Here is a 14,929-nt window from a genome sequence, read left to right as displayed (position 1 = left end):
ATTTAAAGTGACACTCATAGTCTTCCAGAGACCTGTTTGAAAAGGGTGTTTATACATTTTATAAATCTACATTTTTGTCACAAGGCAAAAATATCTGAAAACACATTCACAAACTTGACATGGATTTATCTGAGACAAACAGGACTTTGTCACAGAATGGAATAATACAGTTATGCACTATTATTCTGGTGTGCAATGCAGCTCTCCTCGCCCTGGACGTTGTTTCTCTCTCTGGTTAGCCACTGCTTAGCTCTCGCGAGAACGTACGCGCTATACCCCCTTTCCCTTCCACCCCACCTCTCGCGAGATCTCGCGTCCGAAGGATGGTGTTGTGTTAGAGGCAGTGGGGAGAAGGGTGAGGGGTATCCACAAAGATGTTGCGTGATTTTTTGGAGATTTATTTATTTAAATAAAAATGGCCGCCGCAGAGAGCGGAGAGGAGAGACTGTAAGTGTGAACCGCATCCATTCCCATTGTCACGGATTCCAATGTCAGGCGTCGCGAGCGGCGATGGCGTCGGTTTTGGTCGTCGCTGTGATATTTTGTCAAAAGGCTGAGGGGGGGGTGTTAGCCGCGCTAGCCCGCGAAGGCGTTGAGATACGTCACTCGCATTTCTCCCGCTCTTTTTCCACGATCAGCGGACACTTTGTGCGCCACGAGAACCGCGCGCTTTAGCCCAGTGTGTGTTCGGTGTCCTTTTCTGACGCTACTTCAAAAACTCTTCTGAAATCTAGAGCGAAAGGCAGCCTGGGGGTTTGGACGCACGCGTTTTGTTTGGCTGATATTCGCGGCAATGTTAAGGCGCTCCCGTGTCGTTTAATTCCAGGCGCTCGCTAGCTGTCAAAAACAGCGGACTGAAGTAAGTTAGCTCGCTTGTGGCGCTGCAGGAAAAGGCAGGGGACCGAAATGAGATTTGCTCTAGATAGATCTGCCTGTCCTGGCGTGGAATGGCTTGACTAAGTGCTTAGAAATGAGGTTAAGATGCGTTTTAGCCCAATGCAATGGTGTTGTGCTGTGTGGGTACTAGCTGTGCATCATCAGGTACCAAGTTTGCATATGCATGCAAGTTGGCCAGTGTGCTAATGTTATTTCTCTGCCTGATGTCACAGTGTGTGTGTGTGTGTCTCTTGTGTTGTTATTGCTGCTCGTTTTGCCCCTGCAGCATGCAAACCATATAACTCCAGGTGCAAAACACACTTGTTTTTCTCGCATCACTGAAATAGACAGTGTGCTTGCTTTAGCAATGCACAAGGCACTCCCATGTGAGACTGGTGATATTGTTGCGCTGACTTCCGGTAGCCAGCCAACGGATCTAGCAGCATCATGTTTGTGTATGTGTGTGTGTGTGTGTGTGTGTGTGTGTGTGTGTGTGGTCGACCGCAGGGGGATTTGCACAAACTGAGTGACATGCAAGACACTGCTTCATGTCTTGTGCACACACTTGTGACATGTCAACTGCATCCTGTGCAACTTCTTCCTGTGTTGCATGCTCCATGAATTCATTGCAAGGGCAGGTACTGGCTACTGGCTTGTAGTTCATGCATAAGGTCACATCTATAAATTTTTCCATGGCTAACAACCAGAATACGCCAAATTTTTCTCATCTACGCCAAATGAAACTTTCTGTCCTAGCAATCATTTCATGGAGCATGCAACACATGCTGAAGTTGTAAATTAATAAATGTGAATGCATAGCAAAATTTTAAATGAAAAAATATATGTAAATAAGGCAAATTGTATATATTTGGTCATGTGACTGGATTTTCCTAGATTTTTAATAACTTAATCGTCTTTAACTCATTTTAGGTGGTCCTGCATTGTGGATCATTTTACAAATATATTCCATGTAGTTTCTCATTTAACATGAAGTCATAAAAGTTGTGTGCATAACATATATGCAAAATGTATTAAAAAAGGCATTTGAATTGATTTTGAATGGGGTTGTGCAAGTCACAATGCAGGATGTGAACTTCCCAAAAATGTTTTATGTCAGAATTAACATATTTGTCCAGCTAAATTGATGAATTGATGCAGGTTTTGCCTAAAATGATGATGACTTTCTTGGATGGTTTATTAACAGAATAATTGTAGAAATGTATATTCACTTGCTCTTCAAAAGATATAAATCAAGAAGTCAAGTGAATGTCACTGAGGATGCAGTGCAGTCTGTAGAAGTTTGGGTTTATTAGTTAAAACATTAGAAGTTCATTCTTTTAAACTTATTTTAGTGTTTTATTTAAAAGTCAAGTAGAAACCAATGTCTTTTTTTGATCCTGGCTGGTTGAAGGATTCTTTATCTCATGCTGTCACTCCTCTTTTATGTGTCACCAAGAATTTAAATCATATTCAGAGTTTCCAGAACCTCAACATAACTACTCATCCCATGAAACGTTGTGATGCAATTGTTTTAAAAAATGTGAAAACTAAAACTGGTGAATTTTAAGCAAAACAGCATTACATTCTAAAATATATTCATATATATGGAAATAAGTAGTTTGAGACTTGGGAGGCAGACTTGATTATGTTATTTGCAGTGCATTTTGAGAGTGAGCAGTCACTTCAGAACAATTTTTGCCATGATTTTCATTTCTAAATAAATGTTTTGGTGTGTATCTCATTTTTGGATTATGGATATCATAGGTTTTCACTGGGAATTTGACTGTTAAGCTTCTTTTTTAAAAGAAACCATTTTAAGTTAAATGGTTTATATTAAGCAACTTTTAAAACTTAAATTTTCACTGACTTCTACAGAAGCATATATGATATGATCACTTAACAGTCTTTGAGCTCTTAAAACTTTTATGTTATTTTTAAAATTCAAGTTCTCTGTTTTGAAAATGTGATTTCTGCTTCTGAAACCCAACTGTTGCGCTCTACTAAAGTTTTAAAACCGGTGAAAATGCATGATGGGAAATGGTAGCTCAGGGTTTATAGTGCAAATTAAATATTCTAGCTATACTTATGAGGGCTGCACGATTATGACAAAAATCATAATTGTCGATTATTCCTTTGAAATTGTAATTGCGATAATTAATTTTCGATTAAATGAATGATGTTTAAACCTTTGTTTGAAGCAAGTGCATGCCATATTTTTATATGAAAATAAACAAGCTGAAAACACTAGTATTAAGCCTCAAATGTCAACTATACATCGGATTGGTTTCTCTTGAAATAAAAAGGTAAAAATATGCATGGTATTATAATGTTATACTAAAATTAAAACAATGGAAAACCCCTTAAGATAACGTAGAAAGAAAAAAAAACATCTTAAGCATGCAGAATAACATAAGTGGACTTTGAACGATTAATTGCTGCTTTGAACCATTATATAATTGTGGCATCCGTAATTGTAATTGCGATTAGAAATTTGATTAATTGTGCAGCCCTAATACTTAATATGCATGCTAAGTACAGCATATATACTCATAAAGTAGCTAAATAGAATTCAAATATGTTTTTTATTTTGCAATATAGTATGATAATGTGCTAAGTCGTACACATCAAAATTGAATACTCTGTAATCTGTAGTGAATGTTTGTTTATAACCTCAGGTGTGGTGACTCTTGTTGATGTACTGAAACATAGTTAGTCATTGTTTTAGTGAGTGTAAGATAAAAAAACCAAGTAACTATTCGTTCAGCTTTCTACCTGGTAAATTTTGTGGTTGTTTTCATCGCTTGACTTCACCTGCTGTCATTGAAAGTGACAACATTTGAACATGTGGGATCTGTTACAGTCTCCACCCTGATAGAGTAACTCTAAATGTTAAGAAAATAAAAAAAAATGTGTCATTTAATTCAGTCTGGCTGTGAAAATTTTGTAAACTTGGAACGATAATTCAAAATAAGTAGGCAGCATATTTTGGTAGTTATTTTTTGCCTTTAAATCTCTCAGTTTTTCTTTGCTGTAGATGTGGAAATGACGTTCACGATGTATAAGTGTTTTATTGTGATCTGATGTTTTTATGGGCGAAATATTTAGTTTGTTGTTCATTACTCAAACACCAAACTGCCATGTGGTCCCGATGACAAAAGCATACGTTTTTAGAGTAGTCTGCCAATTAGGTTTATTGCAAATTAAGTTGATTTCTAACCTCTTTTGTAAAAATGACAAGGAGTTTGTTGTCGCTTTGATCGACGAGCCACAGACAAGTGGGAAATTCCTCCATCCTCTGAAGACTCAATGATTCAACCTCCACGTCAAGGTTTTGCTTGACACAGGCCTTTCGACACCTCCAGGGTGATTTCCATGTGTCTGTAAGCAGAGTAGAAATCAAATTGAACGTGTTTCTCCTGATGTTACGAAATAGACACATCCTAGACTCAGGTTTCACATGATGTCTAAAGATGTTAAGGTGCAAACTGCATCAGTTTATTTGGTTAACCGAGTCTTATGCTGACACTTCAAATTCAGGCCACATCTTGCCTGCTCTTTGGTGGTATTTAATAGAGCTTGCGTGATCTGAAAATGAGCATGCTTTGAAGCCAAAATATTGAATTTATGATGGCAAACGCAGCACTTCTGTTCAGTAAAAAAAAATACTTCATTTAGACAAGCGGTTGACTTGAATACAGACCCGTAAGACTGTCATCCTATTTCAGTGTGCCACTTATTTCTTGTGTTGTCAGCAGAGGTGTGGACAAGAATGAAGACCAGGAGGGCTCAAAAGACAAGACGCAGAAGCAGAAGAAAAACAAAAGGGAACGGCAAGATGTGGAAAAACTCGAGGCCACAGTGTCTGTTCCTCCACAGCCGCCCCTCCTTACGCAGGGGGATGTTGGACAACAGACAGAGGCAGGGAAGTCTGAACCCGTTGACCCTGAAGTTGGAGCTGCTCTCAGCGCTCCAGAATCTTCCGCATCGGCCAAGCAGCGGCGTTCCATCATTCGGGACAGAGGCCCACTGTATGACGACCCTTCACTGCCTCAAGGTTGGACGCGCAAGCTGAAACAGCGCAAGTCGGGGCGATCCGCTGGAAAATTTGATGTGTACCTGATCAAGTTAGTACAAGTTACTGGAAGTTAGTAGAGTTTTGGGAGCAACTGTGATGAAATTTGTTTCGTAATACTTCATCCAAATGACACACATGCAACAAATCAGTCATTATTAAAGTTAAGTTATTGTGTTTGGAGAGTCTTTGACTGCTAATTAAAAGGGACGGCATGCTGCTACGCAACTAAACTAAACCTGTTAACACTGGAAGTACCAGTTAGGGCCTCATAACTGATGTGCTATATTCCCTGTTTACATATGGTTACATATATCATGAATTATTTATTTGAATCTTGTTTGTTATATACCTCTGTCCATTACGTCAAAGCTAGCTTGTGGTTTTTTTGGTCTCTGGCCTACAAATTTAAATAATCTTTTATTTCTCACCATATTTATATGTAGTTTTAACATGTAAAATTGTTTTAGCCCATACAAAGTCAGTTTTATACTGATGAAGAGTCTTTCTCAATTTATTGTCGTTAAAGTCTTAAGGCCCGTTCACACCAAGGATGACAACGATAAAGTTTTAAAATTCATTCTTAATTTAAAAGAATAGCAGAGTCCACACCACAACTACAACGATAACATCACAGAGAACAATATAGTTGGAACTACTTAAAAAATTAATGATAAAAACATAGACAGCCAATCAGAATCCATCCAGCTTTACAGAGCTCGAGCATTTAAAGTGGCAGACGACATAAATGTAGCATTTGCTCATAATAAACACAGGATTCATACGGTCATGAAAAACCTGGAAAAGTCATGGAATTTTAAAACGGCAATTTGCAGGCCTGGAAAAGTTTTGGAAAAATTTTGAAACCCAGAAATTTTTGGAAAAGTCGTGGAAATTTATTTCACAAATCGCTGTGTAATAGAATATATTTTTGAATCAGATCCTGAATTTCGTTGTGGGATCGCGCGTATATCGCCTAGATTTACTCATTCCCGAAGGTTTCGTGTTTATAATGCGGGAAATTCCCGCAAACATTTATTTAATAGAGCGTGTAGGTTAGGTGTAAATTAATCCACACAGAATATCGGATCAAATCAGTCATATGAAAACAGTGAGAGTGAGTCAGAGGTATCTCGTCTTCTCTCTCTCACTCTCAAAACGGCTTCACATCAGCGCATCTCGCCTACACTACAAGAGAGCGGCTGCATGCTGCGATGCGAGATTTTCGGGACAGTTGACAGAATTGTCACTTGCTTAATCGGGCCAGTGTTGCATCAGCACAAAAACAGTATGATTTGCACATCTTTTTAACTCTTTTTAAACCATTCGGTACTTGCGCGCTCCAGTCAGAACCAAAGCGCGCGCACATAAAGCCGCCTCAAACACCTCGCGAGTTCCAAATCGAGTTATTTTTCCGCACCTTATTGCGATTAAGCGGCCAAATACACACACAATTGTCAAAATGCCCGTCCTGGCGAGAATCCTCATAAACAGTAGGTTTTGTCTTAAGTGAATGTAAGCAGTTGTTGTGAATCAGCATATTGGATACGTGCGGTCGGTCTTAAAGAGACAGCAGCCTAATAAAGCTGTGCCGTCAGTCATTAAATTTGATCAAACAACAAAAGACAAAAAAAAAAGGATCAATCACTGCTCTTGACTAAATAACTTTTGTAACTTTAATTTTATGGATTAATCTGTTTTTAATTTACAGTTTATTTCTGTACCTGAATACTAGGCTACTTGTTTAGACCTAAAGGGTTTCCTAAATGCAATTCAGGTCCTGAGTTTAGTTGATAATATTGGTTAAATAAATTATAATATTCAGTGATGTGATATGTTCTCTGCATGGTCTGGCACATTCGTAGCTTGTACTTATTATTAAAACAAATAGAAAGTAAAGAAGTAGCATTAATAGTCATTACATTTTAACATAGATGTTTCTTCTTATTTTACATGTATTCTTGCAAAGTAATTGAACATTAGGTCATGAATATTGTCTCAAAAGTCATGGAAATTTATTGGTAAAAATGTGTACGAACCCTGTAAACAGAGCGTTATCATGCTCTGGTGTGGACACTAATCTAGTTATTGTTCTATTGCCTTTTAATCACATTTGTCTGAGGTGGCGTGTCACTGGTCGCTTCCAGTGTAAGACGTGAGCTTGTGTAACAGGTCCCAACAGTATTTGAAGCACGATATAACAACTTAGTGGTTGTTCAGTAAATCTAAATGACATGTATAGAGAGAGTTGTACATTACACTGGTCGGGCTCGCAGAGATTAGTGTTTAGATTAGATTTCTAAGATTTTTTGTATGGCTAAATAATTCAGTGTTGTCAAGTGTATTTTTCTGCCAAACAATTTGACATAATGAATAAGGGTGCATGCTGTTCAACACTGACCAATGTGTCATGGTTCCCACTGTCTTTTTTTCTTTGATTTCATTTTACTCTTATTAAAAGGAGCTTAATAAAAGATAAATGTGAAATCAAAGAAAATATTTGTATTTGGTCTACAGGTTTGTATGATTTACTTCCCGCACCATTTTTTTTTCTTTTTTGATATCACTCTTTATTATAGGGTGCTTAAATAAATTAAATTGAAATCCAAGAAAATATTCATATTTGGACCACAGGTCTGTATGATTTACTTCCTGTAACACAATTTTTTTTTTCTTTTATTTCATTTTTATTTGGACTGCATGATTTACATGTACGATTAAAAATTCTAATTTAACACAGATACACTTTCTCAAATTCTCAAATTGTTTCCTCAGAATTACAGTCTTCAATATGTATAATACAAAATATATTGATTTTATTTTTCAGCCCAGAAGGGAAAGCCTTCCGTTCCAAAGTGGAGCTCATGGCATACTTCCAAAAGGTGGGTGATACCACTACGGATCCCAATGACTTTGATTTCACAGTCACGGGCCGAGGGAGCCCCTCTCGCAGAGAAAAGAGACCACCAAAGAAGCCTAAAGTGGTCAAACCTTCTGGTCGCCGGAGGGGTCGGCCCAAAGGCAGTGGCAAGGTACGGCAGGCCACAGAAGGGGTGGCAATAAAGCGTGTCGTCGAAAAGAGTCCAGGAAAACTCCTTGTAAAGATGCCCTTTGTGGCTCCCAAAACTGAACCAGGGGCTCCAGTGGTGCAAGCGGCAGTTGCCAAAGTGCGCCGAGGGCGCAAGCGGAAATCAGAACAGAAACCGCTGAGCACCCCCAAAAAACGTGGCCGCAAGCCTGCAGCTGCTTCACAGTCGGTGGTGGGGACAGGTTCAGTCGCTGCATACACGGCCGCGGCCATTCTCACCGCCGAGGCCAAGAAAAAAGCTCAGAAGGAGTCTTCCGTAAAGCCTGTTCAGGAGAGGGCACTTCCCATCAAGAAACGCAAAACTCGAGAGACTTTAGAGGAGTTGGAAGGATCCACCACCTCCACGACGGAGACGTTTGTACCAGGGATAGCAAAACGACTGACTGCATCAACTGTGACCCCTACAGGGGAGGAGGTAGAAACGGGACAGAAGTCTCACAAGCATCCTGGCCGGAAGCACAAAGAGGCATCCACCGATCCGGGGAACGGCAGCAGCAGCAGCGGGATGGCAACCAGCGGCAGCGGACCGAAGAGTCACAAGAAGAGAGATCATCGAGGGCAGCACTTTAAACACCACCACCATCATCACCACCACCAACACCACCATCTGCAGGCCATGCCGCCCTCCACCTACACTCCGCAGGCTCACCAGCTCTCCCTGGGTCACTCCACACAAGGGGGGCCGCCTGCGACAACGGAAAACGAACCCCAGGACTTGAGCACCTCCAGGCCCAAAGCGGAACATGTGGCCTGCTGGGAGGAAGCGAGAACTGATAGCTCCTCGAGCAGGGACGCTCAGAACGCAAGCAAGATGGCCTCCTCTGACCTGAGAGGGCAGCAGGCGACTGTGACGGGGGATGGCAAGGAGCTGAGAGACATTGTTCCTCCCTCTGCCGTTCCGAGGCCGAGCCGAGAGGAAACAGTCGAGTCCCGGACACCAGTGAGCGAGCCAGTGAGCTGACTGACTAAGTGACGGATCGGGAGCGCTTTTACGTGCAAAGAGTTGGAGGCGGTCGCAGCAAGACGAGTGGTTTTTCGTTCTTTTTTACTGAGGAAAAAAGAAAAAGGAAACAAAAATGTAAACGTACTTATACAAAAGGCAGCTGTTGTGTCTCGTTCTCTCTGTGGGTTGGACGCGGGGCGAAAATTATTTTGCTTCCGGATGAATTCTCTGCTAATCTTTTTCTTTATGGTTTCCTTTTATTTCCCACTATATCTTTGTATAAGTATATCTTAGCACTCACCTAAACCAGTTATTCCTTTGTCAGAGCTTGTAGGAAGTAGAAACACACTCAAGTGGTAATGGATGCACAACTCACACGCCATAGTTGTCGTAAAGCGAAACTTTCCGATCAAAGATGCTCTCAAAAGTACTAACATGCAGCATAGTCATGTCATCTCAACCCTAGAAAAAAGGTGTCCTATCAGTGTGTTCTTCCTTTTGTGTTTAAAACGAGGGGGCAAATCCGACGGCAAGCTGAAGAAAAAAGGGCCACATTTCCGATCTCCACCTTTCCATTTGAGTCGGATGCAACTGTTGCAGCATCATCACCTTTGAAATAAGACGCTAGCTTAACTCTGACAGAAAAGAACTTCCTAGTTGTGGGTTCGTGCCAAGCTGACATTTCCAGTCTGTTGACCTGTGAAGATCAATTGAATTTGGAAGCAGTATTTCCTTTTGAGTTGTTGGTATTTTTAGTGCACATGTCTATTCATTATCAGTAGTTTGATTAACCTAATCACCAGTTTCGGAGGTGCCTGAGAAAATGCAAATGGAGCGGAAAGCTCTATTTTTCATTTTCTCTGGTGAGGGAGATAAAGCACAAATGTATTTGTTAGGGAATATTGAAAGCACAGTCCAGTGTAGCATCTGGAGTTGATGTCAACTCGCGTAAAAGAATACGAGAAAAGGAATTTGTTATGTTTACCTGCTTTTTTCCATGAAGTACAATTTAAATAGTGGCCTTGTGTTCTTACGACACAAATCCCTAACAAAAAAAGCATACAGTTTCAAATGTAGCGTTTGGTTTTATCGTGTGTGGTTATAGAGCTGCTGTTCTAAAAACGTTTCTGACGGAAAAGTTAATAGATGGCTATATTTATATAATGTCTTGTCAGGCTGTAGTTGTGTCAAATGCATGGGTTGCTGATGTTTGCGTGCTTTGCGTGCTATTTATTCTAGTACTCCGACATTGTCTTTCTTGTACATAAAGGTTTATAAAGCCAGGTTCAGCACTGATGATGAGGGTTAAATGTTATAGATACATAAATATTTTGAATTATGAGTATTATGAAACATTACTTGGCAACAAATGAAAGAAAATCTTGCATACATTGTACAACACCATGCAATCATGAATAGTTCTATTAGTTTTCTAAAGTCTACTTTTTCAAAATGACAAAGAATATTTGCAATCAGAAAGAAGGACACCAAATCACTGCTTTGTGCATAAAGTTGTTAGAGATTGGACATACTGAAGATGTGTTGGTAATTCATTTGATTGTACCTTTGAGATGAAACGTAATCCTAAGGAAATCCTGAACCAAAACTGAGGAAGTTCTTCTTTGTTGATTATGTAAAATTAGGATTTTACGGAAAATATACAGCACTTTTTCTGTTTCATTTTTGGTTCTTCTTCTAGATGAAATGCACCTTACTTTTAAAACACTTTCACAGAATTGAATATTGAAATTGTGAGAAGCATACCAATTTATTTGCATATATTTTTCTGGTTAGCCTTGCACAGACTTCTGTTTCATGTCCTGAAGTTGAAACTTTCTTCAGATGTGTGTCAGCATAGAATGCATGTTCAGTGTTGTTATAAAGAGCCATTCTGTTGCTTAGATTAGCTTTTTCTGTACAAATACCCCATATTTACCAAATTATCATGCATAAAGGCAACATTTGACTTACAATAGTGTTGGGTCAGAGTCCACCTTGTCAGGTCCGAGTCGAGTCAAGTCCTTAATCAGTTGAGTTTGAGTGGGAAACCATTATTTATGTATAGTCATCTTAGTTTTATGTTGTTGATCTTTTTAACTTTCATGTTTTACATGATGTGGATTCAACTGTACTTCATTCATAATTACAGTCCGAGTCCAAGAACCCCAAATCTCTACGTACAGTATTTGAGATTGCATATTTAAGGCCAGTAATAGGGTGACAAAGGCAGTTAGTTAGTAAATGTCGATGTTTGACTGTTACATGCAACTCTGTGTGCTTGCCAAATCTTTACTTTTTAATCAATTAAAATAAGAAAAAAATTATATATATATATAATTTTAAAATTTAATTTTAATAATTTAAAATGTTAATATATATATAATCCAAGCCAAACCAGCCATACAATTACATTTAAACCAATCTTCACAGATCTCTGGGTCTGATGTCATCACAGATTGTGAGAGTGTGAGGGGTTGCCCTTTTTTCCACAAAGTATTGAGTTCAGATTTGTCTGTTTATACATTCATAGTTATTGTGGCTTGGGCGATGGATGTGCATTGCCACTGACATAAATGCTGAAAAATATGTACTACTAAACTTTAATCAGAGTCATAACACTCAGCACTTGTTACATTTTTCCATCTGGTAGTTCAACTAGAGTAGGGTGTTGTTTTGGATGTTTGCTGTCGTTTAGGGATTGAAATGCATGCGAGAGAGAACTTACCGGTCCTATTTTTTCAAGTGAGTTTTAGAGTAGCCTTGTTATCTGGTATGTCAAATACGTTTAAAGAGAAAACATTTTTTTGTTGTTGTGTAGATTAAATTACAATCGACATTCACAAGGAACATTGCTTATTTATTTTCCCCCTCAAGTCTTACTAAGATTGAAAGCATCTCCACTCTCTTCCTCTAGCCTCCCGCTCCCTCGACCCTCACCGGGAAGAGGCATAGAAAATAAAAGAGCGTTTCTGCTCAGAACAAGGGCTATGTAATCATTTCGAGTAGTCAAAAGCAGATGAAGGAAATGGATTTTTAAGTCAGAGGAGCACACGATCTGGTCCTCGCTGTATAGACAAACTCAGTTAATTGCTTGACGTCAAACAAGAGACTTTAAGTGTTAAGGTCAAACACCACGGGCTCACCCTCTGTCCTCGGCAGAGTTTGAGCGCTCACTTAACCGACGGCTGACGTTGTGTCCTGTCTGTGGTGAACGTCTCCCTGGTTTGACTAAACTCGAGCTGGAGATTGGAGGTAGACGAATGGATTCCTTTGCCTTGAGCTCGGCAAGCACATTCTCAGTTACAGGTTCAGAATAATAGCGAAGGAACGAAACCTCCAGACATGAATTGAAGTTACGACTCACAAGCTGCATCAGTCTGGCTGAAACAGAAAGGGTAGTGCCTTTTTTTTTGTGGAGACTTACTAAGGTGGTAGAAGTGACCTTTGATTCTAAAGAAACACCTTTATCCCAATGAAGCAACGTGGATGGTGAATTTACTCAAATGCTTGGATTTTATTCGGTCATTTTTCATAGGTAGAACGTGCACTGGTGTGTGTGTGTGTGTGTGTGTTGTAACTAGGGTTTCATTGTTCATTTTCCTGTTTTTCCATCAGCTGGGCATTTGTGTCCACCTAGAAATGATGTATTGTTAAAAACCCTCTGCTTTATGAACTTCTTGCTTTTTGTAGCGCTCAAAGCCCACTGACAAAAATGGAGCCCTACAAATGGGTAAAGACAGAATAAGATGATTACTTTTATTATTTATATATGTTGGTTTGTTTGATTTATTTCCTCACTTGTTTGGGGTTTTTGTGCCTCTGGCAGTGAAATATGCTTTGGAATGTCCTTGTGTCCCTGTAGCCAAAAAAACATGCTATGTACGTGAACATGTATCAATATGCATGATTGCCATTAGAAGATAGGACATTGCTTGCCCTTTACTATTATATATATAAGATGTTTTCAAACAGCACTCTAAGAGCTGAGCCCAACCGAATCCGAAGGGTTTCATGAGGTATAAAATACTGAATGTGTTCTGTTTAATGAAGGTTGTGCACATCGGTCTGTTTGATATGAACAAATTTATTTCATTGAAGTATTTTTTTGATTTAACTGATGGTAGCTGAGTTTGGGCTGTTAACGCCACTACTTGTGGCTAGAGTAAATTGTAGATTTCTGTTAGATTTATTTTTATTAGTAGAATTTTTTTTTTTTTTTTTCAATTATAAATCGTTAGAAATAGACCATTTTATCTTCATAGCAATAGTATGATAGTATACCCAGCAGATCGGAAATGAGTTTTCTCCTTTAGTATGTCTCTGATTTGTGTAACAGTAGGAGTGAAGTAAAATAAATTTACCCTTATGACTAAAATGCAGCACTTTGAATTGTGCAAGGAGGACAATTTAAAATCAAACGAAACAGAAGTTAAACTTCAAGAAATAGATTCCAGATCCACCCACCATGGTAGAAAGTTCATGGTCTATTTAACATAGTCTTGTGCCTTGAAGTTTCAGTAATAGAATTTATCTTTATACTGTAGTTGTATTTTTATTCTGAGTCCTGTGTTTGCCTCTTGTTGGTATTCAGTGCTTTGGATGTATTAAGGATTTATAGAGATCAAGAATATGTTTGCCTTGCATTATTTTCTTAATTGAGAAAAAAAAGGATAACATTAGGGCGATGTACTTGGGCAATATTGACGATGTAAAAAGCTATAGGATTTTTATGTTTTTTTTTCCATCCCTGTTATGTTGAATGTCTCACAGTTTAATGAGTACTGTGTGTTTGTTGGGAAATATTCACCATTTTGACATGACCATAAAAAAAAACTTGGCCTCAAACATAATCTTCCAATCACATTGCATTTTATGAGAAAAAAAACAAAACCCTTCAACCTTGACCGGAAGGACAACGAGTCTAAGATCTGCACTTTATAAAGTATGTTTCCCGGCAGGACACCCATTAACTTTTTGTATGTATTTTTTACCCTTGTCCAAAGCAGTTTTGTTTTCATATTACTTTTTGATTTAGTTTTAAATAAAAGGGATGGGTAGTATGTATCTAAAAAAAAAAAAGTTATTTTAACCAAACAGTCCTACAGACTAGGTGTCAGTGGTTATTCACCATCTGCCAAGCTAAGTCCTTGCCTTCCTGAAAGTGAAAAGTATAGTTTGTGTCTACTTTTATAGTACTGTGTTACTGTATCATTTGTTTGCCGTATGTAACAGATACACAATAGTAAACAACATTTACCTGCTCTCTGTCTAAAACATTTATTTGACTCGCATCACAAACAAAACAATTGTAGTGTTGTCATCCTATTGTAAGATTCATATCTATAATTTAATAGTGTGAGGAAAAAAACGTGAACAAAAGAAGGAAAAGTGATAATGACTGAAATCTGGAAAGCAAAATCAACATTTCAGTTTCAAATAGAATTTTGCAGTTGAATTAAAACAATGGTTGTTGCTCATATTGTACATTAAGTTCATTTAGTAATCACTCATGTTTTATATAAATGCAACTTTAATGTCTTTTTCAGACAAAAAACGTTTCTAAATGATCAGTACGTCTGGCATCCCTTACGAAAAAGAAGTTTATTCAAGTGTGCTATTAGTATACATCTTTTAAACTAAAAATAGGAAAGTATACTTTTAGTCTACTTTTTATGTACTTCTCAGAAATGGGCTTTATGTACTTCTCAGAAATATACTTAAAATGGCATTTAAGTATACTTGACTTATACTTAGAAAAAGTCTTAATATATTTTAGCTATAATTGTGTTCCTAGAATCCGTGTTTTCATTGTTATACTGTAGGGAGCGCTAGTACACATCTTCTGTACAGAATTTCCAAAAAACAAGTGAAGAAGAAACCGAAACAACAGATGCTTCCACATGTATTCTAACACAATCACCAGACATAAAACAGCATCAAAACTGTGTAA

The 14,929-nt window shown here is 38.4% G+C and overlaps 1 protein-coding gene and 1 long non-coding RNA gene across 3 annotated transcripts; one reads left to right on the top strand and one right to left on the bottom strand.

Annotated features, from left to right (window-relative positions):
• Positions 1–219: 219 nt before the first annotated feature.
• Positions 220–9,933, top strand: LOC107584876 (methyl-CpG-binding protein 2-like). 2 transcript variants are annotated; one of them, XM_016271640.1, is made up of 3 exons: positions 220–447; positions 4,632–5,000; positions 7,776–9,933. In XM_016271640.1, the coding sequence occupies exons 1-3, from the start codon at positions 416–418 to the stop codon at positions 8,995–8,997; spliced, it is 1,623 nt and encodes a 540-aa protein (XP_016127126.1). In that variant the 5' UTR covers positions 220–415; the 3' UTR covers positions 8,998–9,933. The 2 variants fall into 2 exon arrangements, with proteins under 2 accessions (XP_016127126.1, XP_016127127.1); XM_016271641.1 differs by lacking the exon at positions 220–447 and adding an exon at positions 4,245–4,256.
• On the bottom strand, positions 9,464–14,018 carry LOC107584877 (uncharacterized). Its single transcript, XR_001609188.1, has 3 exons — positions 12,442–14,018; positions 11,408–11,413; positions 9,464–9,474 (listed from the first exon to the last, which is right to left on the bottom strand). It is a non-coding gene; the product is annotated as an uncharacterized lncRNA (long non-coding RNA).
• Positions 14,019–14,929: the final 911 nt, after the last annotated feature.

This window comes from Sinocyclocheilus grahami, unplaced genomic scaffold, assembly GCF_001515645.1.
Source record: "Sinocyclocheilus grahami isolate Dianchi unplaced genomic scaffold, SAMN03320097.WGS_v1.1 scaffold64.1, whole genome shotgun sequence".
In the NCBI taxonomy this organism is placed as follows: Eukaryota; Metazoa; Chordata; class Actinopteri; order Cypriniformes; family Cyprinidae; genus Sinocyclocheilus; species Sinocyclocheilus grahami.
Note: the sequence above shows the minus strand (reverse complement) of the source record. Positions and strands in the feature narration are given on the sequence as shown.

Bases quoted from the DNA above. Each gene is read 5' to 3' on its own strand.
- LOC107584876 (XM_016271640.1), top strand. From the start codon at position 416: ATGGCCGCCGCAGAGAGCGGAGAGGAGAGACT. The intron at 448-4,631 runs GTAAGTGTGAAC...TGTTGTCAGCAG, and splicing joins GAGAGCGGAGAGGAGAGACT to AGGTGTGGACAAGAATGAAG. The intron at 5,001-7,775 runs GTTAGTACAAGT...TTTATTTTTCAG, and splicing joins TTTGATGTGTACCTGATCAA to CCCAGAAGGGAAAGCCTTCC.